This window comes from Acomys russatus, chromosome 16 (assembly GCF_903995435.1).
Source record: "Acomys russatus chromosome 16, mAcoRus1.1, whole genome shotgun sequence".
Lineage (NCBI taxonomy): Eukaryota > Metazoa > Chordata > Mammalia > Rodentia > Muridae > Acomys > Acomys russatus.
In genome coordinates, this window is record NC_067152.1 from 36,102,608 (window position 1) to 36,119,022 (window position 16,415).

General features: G+C 39.8%; 1 protein-coding gene across 1 annotated transcript in view; it reads right to left on the reverse strand.

Moving 5' to 3' along the window:
* The window catches only part of LOC127200814 (ATP-binding cassette sub-family A member 6-like), a 70,945-nt gene that overhangs the window by 32,700 nt on the left and 21,830 nt on the right, over nucleotides 1–16,415 (reverse strand). Inside the window, exons 12-19 of the mRNA XM_051159281.1 lie at nucleotides 12,478–12,588; nucleotides 11,938–12,113; nucleotides 11,625–11,744; nucleotides 11,250–11,388; nucleotides 10,621–10,711; nucleotides 9,454–9,593; nucleotides 6,547–6,663; nucleotides 2,605–2,788 (exon numbers count right to left, since the gene is read on the reverse strand). Coding sequence (XP_051015238.1) covers nucleotides 2,605–2,788; nucleotides 6,547–6,663; nucleotides 9,454–9,593; nucleotides 10,621–10,711; nucleotides 11,250–11,388; nucleotides 11,625–11,744; nucleotides 11,938–12,113; nucleotides 12,478–12,588 — 1,078 coding nt within the window. The remainder of the gene's footprint in view (nucleotides 1–2,604; nucleotides 2,789–6,546; nucleotides 6,664–9,453; nucleotides 9,594–10,620; nucleotides 10,712–11,249; nucleotides 11,389–11,624; nucleotides 11,745–11,937; nucleotides 12,114–12,477; nucleotides 12,589–16,415) is intronic.

The following is a 16,415-nucleotide window of genomic DNA, read 5'->3' on the forward strand; positions in this document are numbered from 1 at the left end:
AACATGTCACACTACTAAGAAGCATTGTTAAATAAATGTTATTTAATCTCACTATGAAAACTAAACAGTATGCATTCATAAACCTAATGAAGAACTAACATACTGGCAATCCCAACCATCAGTAAAATCAATATTGCACTCGCCTCCTGTCGAGCAAGAATGCTAAGTAATGTGCGCTACTTTTAAATTCTCTTGTAGTTTGAAACCTTTAAATTTTTTTATCTTAAAAAAATTACATTACTCGGTGGATCCTCAAGATGGCAGCACCCAGCAAGCACTGTATCTGATCTACTGCACAGAGACGAGGGACTTGAATGGAGCCACAGACTGTTAAATCCAGAGAACTTTAGTGAAGGTCACCAGAAGCTACCTCCCAACATCAGAGACACCAAAATGACAAGAAGAGAGTGAAAGAACTCAAACAAAAACCAAAACAGTTTGGAATCTCCAGATCCCAGCAATCCCAATGAAATCAACCCAGAGAACCCAAAAACAATTGAAATACAAGAAAATGACCTCACGTCCTTAGTAAGGAAGATGATAATGGAAGAAAGGAATGAAATCTGTAAACAACTGCAGGAGGATGCAACCAAGCAGGTGGAAGACATAAAAGAGTCATATAGAAAGGCACTGGAAGAATTTCAGGAAAATACAAACAGACAGATGAAGGAAAAAAAAAAAAAAAAAACACTTCAAGATCTGAGGACAAAAACGGAATCTATGATAAAGGAACACACAGAAGAAAAATGTGACCCAGAGACCATACAGAAGAAAGCAGCCAACAAAGAGATGGCCTTCTCAAACAGAATCCAGGAAACGGAGGAACAAATTTCGGGACTTGAAGATACAATCGTAGAACTCGAAACAACCATAAAAGAAAATGCTAAATCAGAAAAGTTCCTGACACAGAACATCCAAGAAATTAAGGACACCATGAAAAGAAGAAACCTGAGAATAATAGGCATAGAGGATAGAGAAGACGCCCGACTCCATGGCCCAGAAAATATCTTCAACCAAATCATAGAAGAAAATTTTCCCAATCTGAAGAAGGAGATGCATGTGAACATACAAAAGGCCTACAGAACACCAAATAGAATAGACCAGAAAAGAAAATCTTCCTGTCACATAATAATAAAAACACAAAATATACAGAACAAAGAAAAAATTTTAAAAGCTGCAAGGGAAAAAGGCAGAGTAACATACAATGGCAAACCTATCAGAATTACACCCGACTTCTCAGCTGAGCCCATGAAAGCCAGAATGGCCTGGACAGAGGTCCTGCAAACCCTAAGAGACCACAAATGCCAGGCTAGACTACTGTACCCAGCAAAACTATCAATAACCATTGATGGAGAAAACAAAATATTCCATGACAGTAACAAATTCAACCAATACCTATCCACAAATCCAAAATTACAAAAGCTACTAGAAGGAAAACTCCACTTCACAGGAATGAGTTACAACCAAAACGACACAGGAAATAGATAACTACACCATCGCAAAATCGCAGCATCTTTAGTCATCAGAGAAATGCAAATCAAAACAACTCTGAGATTCCATCTTACATACATCAGAATGGCTAAGATCAAAAATTCAAGTGACAGCACATGCTGGCGAGGATGTGGGGAGAGAGGAACACTCCTTCATTACTGGTGGGAATGCAAACTAGTACAGCCACTTTGGAACTCTATCTGGTGCTATCTCAGAAAACTGGGAATAGGGCTTCCTCAAGACGCAGTTATTCCACTCCAGCATACAACAGGGACATATGCTCAACCATATTCATAGCAGCCTTATTCATAATAGCCAGAACATGGAAACAGCCTAAGTGTCCCTCAGTAGAAGAATGGATAAAGAAACTGTGGTACATTTACACTATAGAATACTATTCAGCTACTAAAAACAAGGAATTTCCAAAATTTGTGGACAAATGGATTGAACTAGAATGATCATAATGAGTGAGCTAACCCAGAATCAGAGAGAGTCAAATGGTATATACTCACTTAAAGCTGGACACTAGCCCAAGGGGCAGGTCCCATGAAAGTCTTCATTTACCAGGAAAGTGGGACAGAGGAGAGGACATCCTATTGAGACTCTAGGTGAGAAAAATATAGGAGATAGGGGAAATAGAAGGATCCAGAGGGTCTTAGAAACCTACAAGAAGAACACTATGATGGGTGGATCTGAGCCTAGAGGTTCTGCTCAATCTAAGGCACCAACCAAGGACAATACATGCAGTCATCACCAAACCCCTACCCAGATCTAGCCAAAGGACAGAACATTCTCCACAGTTAAGTGGAACTGGGGACTGACTTTCACACAATCTCTGGTGCCCCATATTTGGCCATGTCCCCTTGTTGGGGAGGCCCAATGGCACTCGGAGGAAGGATAGCAGACTACCAAGAAGAGACTTGATACCCTAGCATCATATTCAAGGGGAGGAGGTCCCCCTCAGTCACAGTCATAGGGAAGGGGGATGGGGTGAAAGCGGGAGGGAGGGAGGAATGAGAGGATGCACGGGATGGAATAGCGAATGAGATGTAATATGAATTATTTTATTTTTCAATAAAAATGTGTTTAAAATTACATTACTCTGATACTCACAAAGCCAAAATTTCTTTTCTCTCTCGTTTTAGCTTTAAGATGCGAAGCCGTGCTATTGCACAGACCTGCATTCTCCACAGGCTCATGGCGCTTGCAGTCTTTTGCACTTTAGGAAGAGGAGGATAAGCTGGTTCCATTTCATTTAAGCTTTCTGGGTCTCTTACTGTTTCTCTTTTCTCATAGTCTGTGTGAACACACATACATATTATGAATATCATCCTAAAGCATAATAGAGTTTTTCATAAAAATTTTAAATTATTTTACATCTGATCTTATTTTTATACTTTTATTCAAAGTAACTATTCACATAATATTTTCAACCTCTCATTAAGCTTATACACCATCACTGCCTTCAGCATTTTTATTTACAATTATATTTTATAATTTCCAACAATTAAAATTTAAAAATAAAAATGTTTTAGGTTATATTGCAAAAATGTTAAGAAAGAGAGCATAGTATCAAAACTCCATATGCTCCCTGAAAATATCTGCTAAATATATTCCAAAAGAGGAACCAAAAAAAGGGGTGATTTTGCTATGCTTAGTCTTCAAATATAATATATTCTGAAAGAGTTCAAAATCTTCTTCATCAGGGTCAGCAGTTGTTAATGTTTGGATACATAATACTAAGGTGTCAATAACCTGCACTTGAAATGAAGACCATCATCCCTGAAAACACTCAACATATCTATGCACCCCAGACCTGTGTGCTATAAGCAGAATGGCTCCTGAAGAATCACCTAACTGTTCTCAAATCTGAATTTCTCATCTGTAAAGTGGTGTCAACCACATTTGTTAGGAGAATTATTTTGGCAGGGGGGGTGGTTTCAAGACAGGGTTTCTCTGTGTAGCCTTGGCTGTCCTGGACTCACTCTGTAGACCAGGCTGGCCTCGAACTCACATTGATCCACCTGCCTCTGCCTCCCGACTGCTGGGATTAAAGGCAAGCACCATCATGCCCGGCACTGTTAAAAAAATTATTACAGCATAAGATACGGTATCTCCCAGTGTTTGTCCATATTGATCAAACTGTCTATAAAAGGAAGAGCTCCAAATATGATGGGTTTTATATGTAATAATATAAATGTATATACAAAAAATAAATACTATTTAAAAAACAAATATGACGGTATTATATCCCACTAAACTACCTGGAAGTTGGTAAGACTTCTCTCCCTGTAGGCCTTCTCTCTTAACAAGCAAGAAACAATTTCTTTAAGAAATGATGCTCAGACCCTGTACCTCTGATTACAAGCATTTACAGCCTCAAAGAATCCAAGACACAGTGACCATCAAGATATAAAACTCCTATAATAGCAAGTAGTTAGCCTTCCAAAGAGGAATTTATCAACACTAAGAGTGGAACTCTGGCTAGCTGTATTGATAATGTCAGCAAACATTACAGCCCATGTTAAACAATAGAGGCAAATTTACAATGGGCCACATTCCTTTAAAAGCAGCAAAAGCCTGCAAATGTCAGGATTTCCTAGTTTTTAATAGCTGAGTAGTATTCCATTGTGTAAATGTACCACCGTGGAATTATGGTGTATAAGTTTCTTTATCCATTCTTCAGTTGAGTGGCATCTAGGTTGTTTCCAGTTTCTGGCTATTATGAATAAGGCTGCTATGAACATAATTGAACAAGTGTCCTTGTGATAAGGTGGAGCATCTTTTAGGTATATGCCCAGGAGTGGTATAGCTGGGTCTTGGGGTAGATCTATTCCCAATTTTCTGAGATAGTACCAGATTGATTTCCAAAGTGGTTGTACAAGTTTGCACTCCCACCAGCAATGGAGGAGTGTTTCCCTTGCTTCACATCATGGAACTAGAAAAGATCATCCTGAGTGAGGTAACCCAAGCCAAGAAAGACACATTTAGTATGTATTTACTTATAAATAGATATCAGCCATATAGTACAGAATAACTATACTAAAATCCACAGACCCTCTGGGACAAGGGAGGCTCCTGGGCATGTATGGGAGTGACCTTAGGTGAGACTCCAAGCAACAAATGTTAAAGAACATGAAGGCAGCACCTCCCGTAGCCAGGTTGGGACTCCCAGTGGAGGGAAAGGATACCAACCCACATATATAACCTTAGACCCAAAACATGTCTTGTCTGTGAGAAATTTAGGAGTAAAGATGATCCACCATACAAGGACATTTGTTCAACTACATTCATAACAGCTTTATTCATAATAGCCAGAATCTGGGAACAACCTAGATGTCTTTCAACTGAAGAATGAAACTTTGGTACATTTACACCATGGAATACTACTCAGCTATTTAAAAAAAGGAAATCTCAAAATTTGTAGGCAAATGGATGGAACTAGAAAATATCATCCTGAGTGAAGTAACCCAGACTCAGAAAGACTCGCATGGTGTACACTTACTTATAAGTGGATATTAGCCCAATAATACAGGATAACCACACTACAATACACAGACCTAAAGAAACCAAATAACAAGGAGGACCCTAGGGAGGATGTTTAATTCTCATTCAGAAGGGCAAATAGAATAGATACTGGAAGCAGCTGAAGAGAAAGATCAGGAAGGGAGCCTGCCATAGAGGTCCTCTGAAAAGACCAGCAAGAGATCCAAGCAGATGCTGAGACACACAGCCAAACTCCAGGGTGGAGCATAGGGAGTCTCATGGAAGAGTTCTGAAATAGAGGGACCTGGAGGGGTCAAGAGCTCCACAAAGAGACCAGTGGAGCCAACAAATCTGAGCGGAGGAGGCGGGTGCTGCAGAGACTGATGCATCAACCAAGCACCATGCATGGTGAGGACCTAGACCCTCTGCTCAGATGTAGTAGACCGGCAGCAGTCTCCTTGTGGGTCCCATAATATGAGGAGTAGGGACTGCTTCTGACATGGACTCTGGCCCCACACGTTGATCACTTCCTCCTGGTGGGGCGGCCTTGCCAGGCCACAGAGGAAGAGGATACAAGCAGTCCAGTTGAGACTTGATAGGCTGAGGTCAGATGCTAGGGGAGAAAGGTTCCTTTTTCCTGAAGACTGGGTGAGGGAAGGAGAGGATATGAGGGAGGGAGGTATAATCGGGAGGCAACAAGGGAAGGGGCTACCAGGGGAATGTAAAGTGAACAAATTAAAAATAAATTTTAAGTGTAGGAGTAAAGATGTAAAGATGGAACAGAGATTGAGGGAATGGCAAACCAGTGACTGGCTCAGAGTGAGACCCACGCCACAGGAGAGAGCTGGCCACTGTCACTGTTAATGATACTCTGCTGTGCTTGCAGACAGGAGTCGAGCATAACTGTCTTCTGAGAGGCAGCTAAGGAAGACAGATGCAGAGACCCAAGGCCAAGCAATGGATCAAACTCAGGAGTGCTGTGAAAGAGTGAGAGGAAGGAGAGAGGAAGCCAGAGGGTCAAAGACACCACAAGAACTACAGAGTCAACTAACTTGGGCCCATGGAGACTCACAGAGACTGAACCACCAACCAAAGAGCACCAGGGACTGAACCTAGACGCCCTTCACATATGTAGCAAATCTGTAGTTTGGTCATAATGTGGGTCCCCTAACAATAGGAGTAGGGGCTGTCTCTAACTCCATTGCCTGCTCCTGGGTCACTTTCCTAGCTAGAATTAAAGATATGTGCCACCTAGCTAGGCTGCCTTGTCACTCTCTGGTGGGAGAGGATATGCTTAGTCCTGCTGTGACTTGAGATGCCAGGGTGGGTTGGTACCACTTGAGGGCCTCCTCTTCTCTGAGAGGAGAGAGGGGAATGAAAGGAGGGAGGGGAGAGGATGGGACAGGGAGGAGAGGAAGCAGGGGGCTGGGATTGGGATGTAAAGTGATCAGATAGATAGATAGATAGATAGATAGATAGATAGATAGATAGATGATAGAATTAAAAAGTCACAAAAGCTAAAGTGATACATGACCATTTCTCAATTGATGCTGTAAATTACAGTTTTACCATGTGTGGTAGCTGAATCTCCTCCCAGGTTCCTGAAGACTTCATTCAGAGTTGGCATGGAAATGTCATAATTCATCAAGCCCTGGCCAGGATATTTATCAAGATCACTGAAGAAGTCTAAGTAGACAGAAGATATAGATAAACTTTCAAAACAATATAAATATAATAACACTAGCAAATTAATATTTGCCTTAAATATGATATTTAATATTGTTCAGAAATTTCATATCTTTGGAATATAATTATAATTTAAGGGAAAAAACACAGGTCGGGTGTGGTGGTGCATGCCTTTAATCCCAGCACTTGGGAGGCAGAGGCAGGCAAATCACTGAGAGTTTGAGGCCAGCCTGGTCTACAAAGTGAGTCCAGGACAGCCAGGGTTACAAGGAGAAACCCTGTCTCGAAAACCAAAACCAATAACAACAACAACAATAATAATAAAGGAAAAAGCACTCTGTCAGAAATTATTATGCCAAACCTCATCTTTAAGGTGTCTCACTGTATAATAGATTGTTAGATTCTAATTTCTCTGAGGAAATACGAGGAGTCATAAAGACCATAGTCTTTTCACCACCATACAGCAAACCCATGTAAGCCTCTGCCCATGTCTAACACTTGCAACTGCTCCTTCCAAGGCTTTTACTTATACTCCTTAGCCCTTTTTACTTAAGCTCTGAATTGTATCCTCTAAGGACTTCCCAAAGTGAGCTCCTCTCTCTTCCATCATTATTTCCAGTGTCCTATGTATAGCTACATACTGGCGCTTTCTTCTGTTAAAAGGCATTTCCCAATTAAATAGGAAAACAGGGCACCAACACATTCTTCTTGCTCTGATCTCACTGTGATTTCTTCTCTAACTGCTGTGTAGGTCAGAATGCTACGGTGTCCACCAACCAAAGACAAATAATACCTTCCTCCCATTCCTCTCTATATACACGTTTGTCTCCAAAAAAACTTGTCAACATTTAATCTTCTCACATCTTCCAGGCAGCTCAAATCCATAAGCTGCCCATTCTCCTCCAGGGAAGCTGCTCTCTTCTAGGTCACCATGACCTTCATGTTTTAAATTCGATGAGCAAGTCTTTATTTCTCGTCTATTATTTTTAAATATACTCTCATTTATTCTTTGAAAATATTATATATGCATACAATGCATTTCCATAGTCAGCCCCACCCTCCCCTCCAACCTCTCCTTGATCCCTGTGGCCCACCGCGTTCCTTTCCAACCTTATTAAATTGGTCTCTATTTTTCCCTAGTTACTCCTCTGCCTTTCTCCTCTTTCCTCTTTTCTTTTGGTCTTTAACAAAGCAGTTTACTTGGAAGTTTACTAATCACATCTTATTTCCATCTAACTATATGTAGAACTTTCAGTTCTTCTATCCTCCATGACTTCTCTTTTGCTTTCTCAGAGTTTCAGTTCAAAAAAAAAAAAAAATCTTCTTGTTTCACCCACACTCAAATCCAGTCCCTAACCCACACCAGGTTCCTCAGACTCATGCCTCACTTTGTCCCCTGGTTTCCAGTGTCCTATGTATAGCTATACACTGGAGCTTTCTTCTGTTAAAAGGCATTCCCTGGTTAAATGGAAAACAGGGCACCAATACGCTTTTCTCACTTTGATCTAACTATTCTACACATTACTTTACAATAAACAGCACTGTCTTCTACGCACTCATCGAAGCCAAACCCTGCAAGCCACTTTCTGAACGCACCCCCATAAGATAGGCTTCTCAGCTTTATCATGAAGTCTTTAAAACAAGACATCTACTTTCTTCCATCTTTACTAGCCCCATGGTAGACCACGGCTAGTATCTTACAGTCTGCTCTTGTTTCCCTGTTTCTGAAGTGATCTTCTTTATGCCAAGAGTGAAAGTACAGGTCATACATTAGCTCGCTCCTGTTTAATGCCTTTTAGTTAGTGGCTTCTCAATGCGCTTAGAATAAAAACCAATGTCAATAATCAAATATTCAAAGTCTCTCCAGCTGCATGAGCAATTCATCGACCCTACATTTTTATCCATGCCTACCCGCACTCTACTCACTCTCTTACCTGCTCCAGACATACTCTTTGCCTTCTAATTGGACTGCATTTGATTTTGTGACCTTTGACCCTACTCTATGTAAACACAGGCATTAGAGTGTCTGGCTCACACTCATCAAGTCTTGTGTTTAGTTTAATCCCTAGCATATCACCACACACACACACACACACACACACACACACACACACACACACACACATACGAGAGAAAGAGAGAGAGAGAGAGAGAGAGAGAGAGAGAGAGAGAGATCTTGCTGCTACTACACAGCAGGCTGAAAGCCCATGCTAACTAAATAAGCTATGTCTTTTCCCTTGAAGAATAAATGCATATACAATAAAATGAAAATACAAAATTACTTGTGGCAGAGGCCTTTTTACGTACTCCACTGTACTCATCAGACACAGTAAATCTGCTTATTAAAAACACTTACGTGAATGAGATTAGTTTTTTCCTAAGCTTAGATATACACTAAGTGATTTTTCAAAGCAAGCCAAAGGGGCTAAGAGTTCGTCTTCTGGGGTTTGTCCCTTAGCTAATGATGGACAGGGGAAGTAAGCAAGCAGTTTCTCCACACTCCTCCTCTGGTGTGACTGCGAGGACACTGACTCACACTTTCCTCCAGTGGTGCTACACTTCAATTGCCCGCCATGGTAACCTGTCAATATTTCAGGCTTTCTTAAGTTTTTCTCTGTCTTCCTTCAGGTCTCCTCCCTGCTGGTGCTCTCACTGATCAATTACCAAATAAATACAGTGCACTCAAATCTTCAAGACTAAGACAAAATTTAGATCCATTAAACAACAAAAATTATGACAAATTTTGAAGTCTTTTTCCTCTGATTTGATTCCACCATAGTCATATGTTACCTGGAAACTTGCTTGTCCTTTCCAATGGCAAAATGTACACAAGCTTTTCTTTGGATTTTGCTTTTAGTTTGGCATCAGGGATGTGATGAGTGATGAAGGCTGTTAACTGCTCTGAATCACATGTTTCATTTGTATACAGACTAATATTTCCAAAAAAATAATAATAATTACATTTTTGTACAACACAAAAGTTGTTTCAATATTACTTCTCTCAACTTCATGAAACAAGAAAAATTGGTAATAATAACAATAATCCATCAGCTTGAAATCTTGACATCTATACACAAAGTATGTACAAACTCAAACCAACTACAAATACACAAATATGTGCTCTGGTGGCATTGGCGGCATAGTGGTGAGCACAGCTGCCTTTGTGGCAAATGTTATGTATGTAGGATAAAGATGAACAAATGGGAGCTGATCTCATACAAAAGAGATTTCTTAGAGAAAGTAATTAATGTACCTGGCCGTGAACTATCAGAGATTAGTGTGCTAACAAAACATTCTTGGTTTGCTTTTCAGTGGATATTTTTGTCTTTAGAATCCTTTTAGCCTATACGCAGTTTATTTTTAGACACAGTTATTACAACTCAGGAACCATATTCACTCCCTATGGATATGGTTTCTGAAAGTATTGCCTTGGATTCTTAAGAAAGAGTAAAAATACTGCAGTATTATATGGATTCAATGTGGAAAATGGAGAATGAAATGGTTGAAGTTTAGACTGCACAGAATGGCAAACTGGAAAATGATAAAGTATTCCCATATTGAACAAACAGCTTTGGCTTGTAATGTAAATTTCTGCCATAGTTAACATTACAAGAAGCCAAGAAAACAGACAAATTATTTACTAAACAGTTCTCAATCCATTTTGTCATAGATAAAGCTTGAGACCTACTCTCTCTTAGTAATGTGCACCTCTGGTGTAAATCATATATATATTGGGCTGGAGAGATGTCTCAGTGGCTAGCAGCATGTGATACATTCCAGAGGACCCGAGTTCCATTCCTAGTACCTAAGTCTGGTGTCTCACAACTGCCTATAACTCTATCTCAATGTCTTCCTCTGAACTCTGCAGGCACTGCCACGTGTGGCACACAGACACGAGTAAAATGGAGATAGATATTTTAAAATTACCTATTTAGTCTCTTCTCAAAAATTGTTTACCTTAAGTGATATCCAAGTCCCCATTTTCTCTTCAGAAACATAGAAGAACCTGTGCATTTCAGACTCCCGCTGGACAGGACCACTTTTCTGTCTGAGTAACGGGAAGCAAAAGTGAAAGGATGTTAACAGTCATTTAAAGGTGAGAAACAAAAGGCTCAGAATTCCAAAGGAGTGCTCTGAGAGGCAAGCACGTGCCTGCTGGGCATTTGGCATTCTGAAACACATCTTAAAACTGATGCAGTTGGAGCTCCCAGCACTAACCTTTGGAAGCTTCCACCCACACTTCCCTAAAGGGAAACTAGGTCCACTTCAGGTTACACATGAGTATATTCTTTACCTGGACAATAAGGAGTAGGCAGCTACTCATCAAGTAAACACATATTCAAGAGTTGGGAGTTTAAGTAAACACGCAAATGACCTGAAAAAGGTCATCACAAGTTTTCTCATCTGCCCACACCCAACAAATGTACAGCCAGTGAGGAACTCCAGGACAGGACTGAATCCCCCGTACTCTCTAGACTGCTTTGGAGCTGAGGTAATGAGAGCAGGGTTCTTACCCTAGGTATAAATGTCACATAGAAAATGCCCCAACGTTTTCATCATGACACTGAACTACAATTATCAGTTACCAGCAAGGATGTCTGCCTCATCCATGAACTTAGTGCTGAAGAGGATCACACGATCTGCCCTACGTTCCTTCAGGAAACTCCACACTCGCTGCCTCGAAAAGGGATCTAGTCCCACAGTTGGTTCGTCTAGAAGCAAAATCTACAGAGGATAAAGATATTCAAAATAGGACTCCCGCAAGTTAACTATTTCCACGCAATAGCATGGAAAATAAGGAAAATGCAACAAATAAAGATCATTGTAGTGTATCTTTGTGTAAGTGGGCACAGGTTTCTTGCCTGGCATGCTGCACTGTGTCAGATAAAAGCTCCTCCACCATTGGAGGTGAGAGAGCATGACATACAGTCCCCTTTCCTTCCATGCATACTCTTACTTACTCGGGGATCTCCTAAAGCCGCGATCCCAAAGGTGAGCTTTCTTCTCTGTCCTTCACTTAAATGCTCAGCACGGTTATCCTGAATATTTTGCATGTCCAATTCCAAAATAATTTGTTGTACCTATACAAGAAATGTACACAAAATGATCCATATTTCACAAATTTAACTGCCCATTAAAGAAGGTATTTTTTATAGGATTTATTTGCCTACGTTGCATTCATAAGAGAGTGGATAAATGGCTGGGAGAATTCTGTGGTCTCGATTGAGCATGGTTGATGGGTGGGGGCTGAGAAAATGCAAGCACGCAGTCTACCTCTTGCTCGACTTTCTGTGGAAGAATCCCTTTTATTTTAGCAAAGAGGGTGAGGTTCTCCTTCACAGTGAGGACATCAAACTGAACATTATGTTGAGGACAAACACCAGTCATCTTTCTGAGTTCCTTCAAGTCTTGCATTTCAGAGAGATTTTTATTGTAGACCGTGACTAATCCTAAAAAGCACAAGTTAAAATATATTTAGGTTATTAGGTAACAATTTTCATTTATACTTGGAGATCTCATTCAATGAAATCGTGGCATATGCTCATCAGTATATAAAAGTACAGCTTTATTGACAATTGCTATTGTTGTCATAAGTACACATTCACACATCTTCTCTGAGATAATACACAATGGGATAAAAGTGATTCCTGTGATATCTGAGAAGTGGGAAGTACATTCAAAAATCATATAGTTATAGAAAACAACTTTAGATAAAGATTATACCCATCAATCCATAGGACTTAAAATGGCAGGCATCTGTCTGCCCCTGTTTTCCTAGCAGATACCTTGCTTAGAGGTATTGCTTTTTCTTACCTTCTGTTGGAACACATAATCCATTGAGGATGTTTAATAATGACGATTTGCCTGCTCCACTGTGGCCCAGAATCGCCGTTATTTGACCCTCATATATATCGAAGAACAAGCCTGGTTTAGTAGAAGATATTAACATGATCGATAACAGAGGATTAGACAGGGCTAGTCTTGCACACAGAACAGGACAGCTGAGATTAATTTAACAATACTTTATATAACATACTATATGAGAACTACAGCAACTTAAATAATGCGACAGACATAGTGACCTAGGTAAAATACATACAACAATATGGTATGAGTTTAGGATCCAGAGATAGCAGGAGTCTGAAATGGAGTACAATATTTATAAAATAAAGATTCATAAATTACCTTTCAAATTAATTATATAAGGATGAATGGCTTTAAAATATTGTGCTGGGAGGGCCTGGAGAGATGGCTCAGTGGTTAAGAGCACTGGCTGCTCTTCCAAAGGTCCTGAGTTCAATTCCCAGCAACCACATGTTGGCTCATAACTATCTATAATGAGATCTGGTGCCCTCTTCTGGTGTGCAAGTGTACATGCAAGCAGAACACTATATATGTAATAAATAAATCTTTAAAAAAAAAATATTGTGCTGGCTATGGTAGAGTATAAGTTTAATCCCAGCATTTAGGAGGCAGAGAAGACAGGAGAATCTCTGTAAGTTTGAGGCCAACCTGGTCTACATAGAGACTCCAGGGCATCTTCAGCTACATGGAGAGACCTTGTCACAAAAAAAAAAAAAAACAAAAAACAAAAAAAACATGAAAACAAAAACAAAAAACAGAAACAAACCAAAACCGCAAAGTTGCACAACTAACAATGTACATTAGCAACTTTTGTATTTGTGTTTTGTTTTTGTTTTTGAAACAACATGTAGCTGTGTGACCCTGGCTGTCTTGGAATATTTGTTCTTTTTAAATAAAAAAATTCATAGCATGGGCCACTGAGATGGATCAGGGAATAGAGGCTCCTGCTGAGGCAGCCTCATAATCTGAGTTTTATCTCCAAAACCCATGGAAAAGCGGAGGAGAGGGCCAACTCCAGAAAATTATCCTCTCACCTCCACATAAATATTGTGGTCCACATGAACCTCCATGAGCATATCTTGCACATAAGCATGCACACACCCCCAATTAATTAAGAGGTAGATTATATACAATAAAATAATGATACATAGCATTTTCAAGGGCAAGAAGAAATTGGCATTGGCTGCCCTGGAACTGATCCTTATCACAGTACTAAGTAAGTATAGAAGTCAATTTCCTCATCAGCAAAGCGTGAGAGAAAGTAATAAGACTTACATAAAATTAAGTATGAAAAATTTCACATGAAGTTCTTAGCATAGTTCCCAAAACACACGAATTTATAAATTGAATGTTTGTCACTGTCATTTAGTTATGTTTATCTCACATGTTTTTATTACTGGAGGTCAGTGATTTAAAGTATGAATCAGCAATCTTTAAAATATGGATCTTTTCAGTGACTTTGCTCCTATAAGCCTATCTTCAGGAAACAGTGATCTTTATATAGATATTAGTATCTTTAGGACAATGAAGACTTAGAAATAAATTAAATGTCATACATCAGTTGGTAGTTACTCTCGTTCTGTTTCTCATAAGCAAGTTCTCAGAAGTGACCCAGAGTGGCCACAGGGACCAGCCGTGAGAAGAACATCCTACAGAGGGTACTCCCTCCTGGCCTGGCCTTCCCATGAGTACTCCCACATGGAAAGCTCCCAGTGGGAACATTTGTGTTTTTATGTTTTGAGATGCAATGCTTAAATTTTTTTAAAAAAATACTACTACTTCTGAAAATGGAAGAAAATTTTGAAGACACTTAAATATGCAAAGCTTGTGACTCTGAGAAGTGCCACGGTAGTTCATAATGTGTTCTGGGATTTTAAATTAAATTTAAAATTACTTTAATATACCCTGAGCCAAACTTAAAGAAGGATATGGCAGATCTGGGTGGAACTCAATGAAAAGAATTCCAAGAAAATGAAGCTGTTCACATATACACTGGAAAGACACAATCTCGATGAAATGAGTGATATTGAGCCCAGATGTGCCCAGTTGTTAGAAAATAAACACAGTATAAATAGAATAGACAAAGAATTCTCAACCTTTATTAAAATTTATAGTCCATAAGTTTTAGCTTTTTGAGACCCAGGCTTATGTAAAACCCATGTCTGACAGTTGGCAACAGTTGAACCAGGGAAGCTGAAATGAGCCAGAGAAGATCTTGTTAGGAGACAGGAGAGGAACCCATGAAGAACAGAAAGTAGCAGAATGTACCAAGAAGAAAGGAAAAATAAAGACTAAAAGCTACACTGAAGGAAACTCATGTCTGATATTATTTCCGTATGTATGTATGTATGTATGTATGTTTCTATTTTAGACAGGGTCTCACTATGTGGCCCTAGCTGGCCCAGAACTCCCAATGAAGTCCAATCTGGCTTTCAACTCACAGAGATCCTTTGGCCTCTGCCTCCCAGATGCTGGGATTAAAGATGTACGCTAACCAAAGGGCATGTCATTTGGATAAAGCAGCAGCCTACATAATGGGAAAAGATTTTTTTACCAACTCCACATCCAGTAGAGGACAAATATCCAAAATATATAAAGCTCAGGTGGGGAGAGGGAGGGGAGATAAGGTTGAGGGAAGCAATGCAGGAGGAGACGACTAGAATTGAGGGACAATTGACGGGTGGTATGGAAGCTAGTGCAGTGGAAACTTCCTAAAATATATGAAGACAATCCTAATGAAGTCTCCAAACAATTTGGCAACTGGAGTCTTGACTACCCCTCTTTCGCCATCAAACAAAGCTTCCAGTACTGTGTTACATGTAATTGAGTTGTTGGCCAAAAGGGTCCCATTGAGATCTCCAAACAATATAGACTACTGCCAAGACTATAAGTTGCTCTCCCACAAACATACAACAAGACCCCATTGCTGAAGACACTACCCACACAACTCACTGAACATGGAGAGGTCAAGCTGGTGTCTATAGAACATTCACGTCTATGTTTTAGTGTCTTTGATAGGGGAATGTATTCTGCAGGATCTCAAAAGAGAAACATAAACACAAACCCAGCCACAAAACCTTTGATCTATAATCTCCCTTTCCTAAAAAAATGTTCTAGAGCAATAGTGACACAAAGCTTGTAAGAGTAACCAATGTCTGATTTGATTTAAGACCCATCCCATGAGATGGAACTCATACTCAACACTACTTCAGTGACCAAGAACTAGAGACAAGGTAGCCCATAGACCTAGAGTAAAACCAAATAATATTAATCTAAAAAAAGAAAATTTAAGATAAAATGGCTCTTAATGATATTCTACTATACTTGTAGATCAGTGCCTTACCCAACCATCATCAGAAAAGTTTTTTCCCTGCAGCAGATGAGAACAAATACAGAGACCCACAGCCATACACTATGCAGAGAGAAAGACTTTGGAACACACAGCTCTAAATGAGATGTCCCTTGAGCTTAGGGAACCGCCACAGAATAGAGGAGGTGGGGTCTAAGAGTCAGAGGGGATGGAGGGCACCAGGAGAACAAGACTCTCTAAGTCAACTGAGCAAAGAACACATGAACTCACAGAGACTAAAGCAGCAAACACAGAGCCAGTATGGGTCAATGGATATTATCATATACTCTGCATATGTTATTATAGCTTTTAGCTAGTATTTTTATGGCTCTCCTGAGTGTGTGAATGAGTTAGTCTCTGATCTGGGTGTCTTCTCTTTGGGGCTCTTTCCCTTCTGTTGGTTTGACTTGTCCAACGTCAATATGATAATTTCTTTTATTTTATTTTGTTATGTTTTGCTGTTTCTCTTAGAAGCCTGTTTTTTTTTTTTTTCTAATGAGAATCAGAAAGGGAGTGCATCCAGATGGGAGTGGAAGTG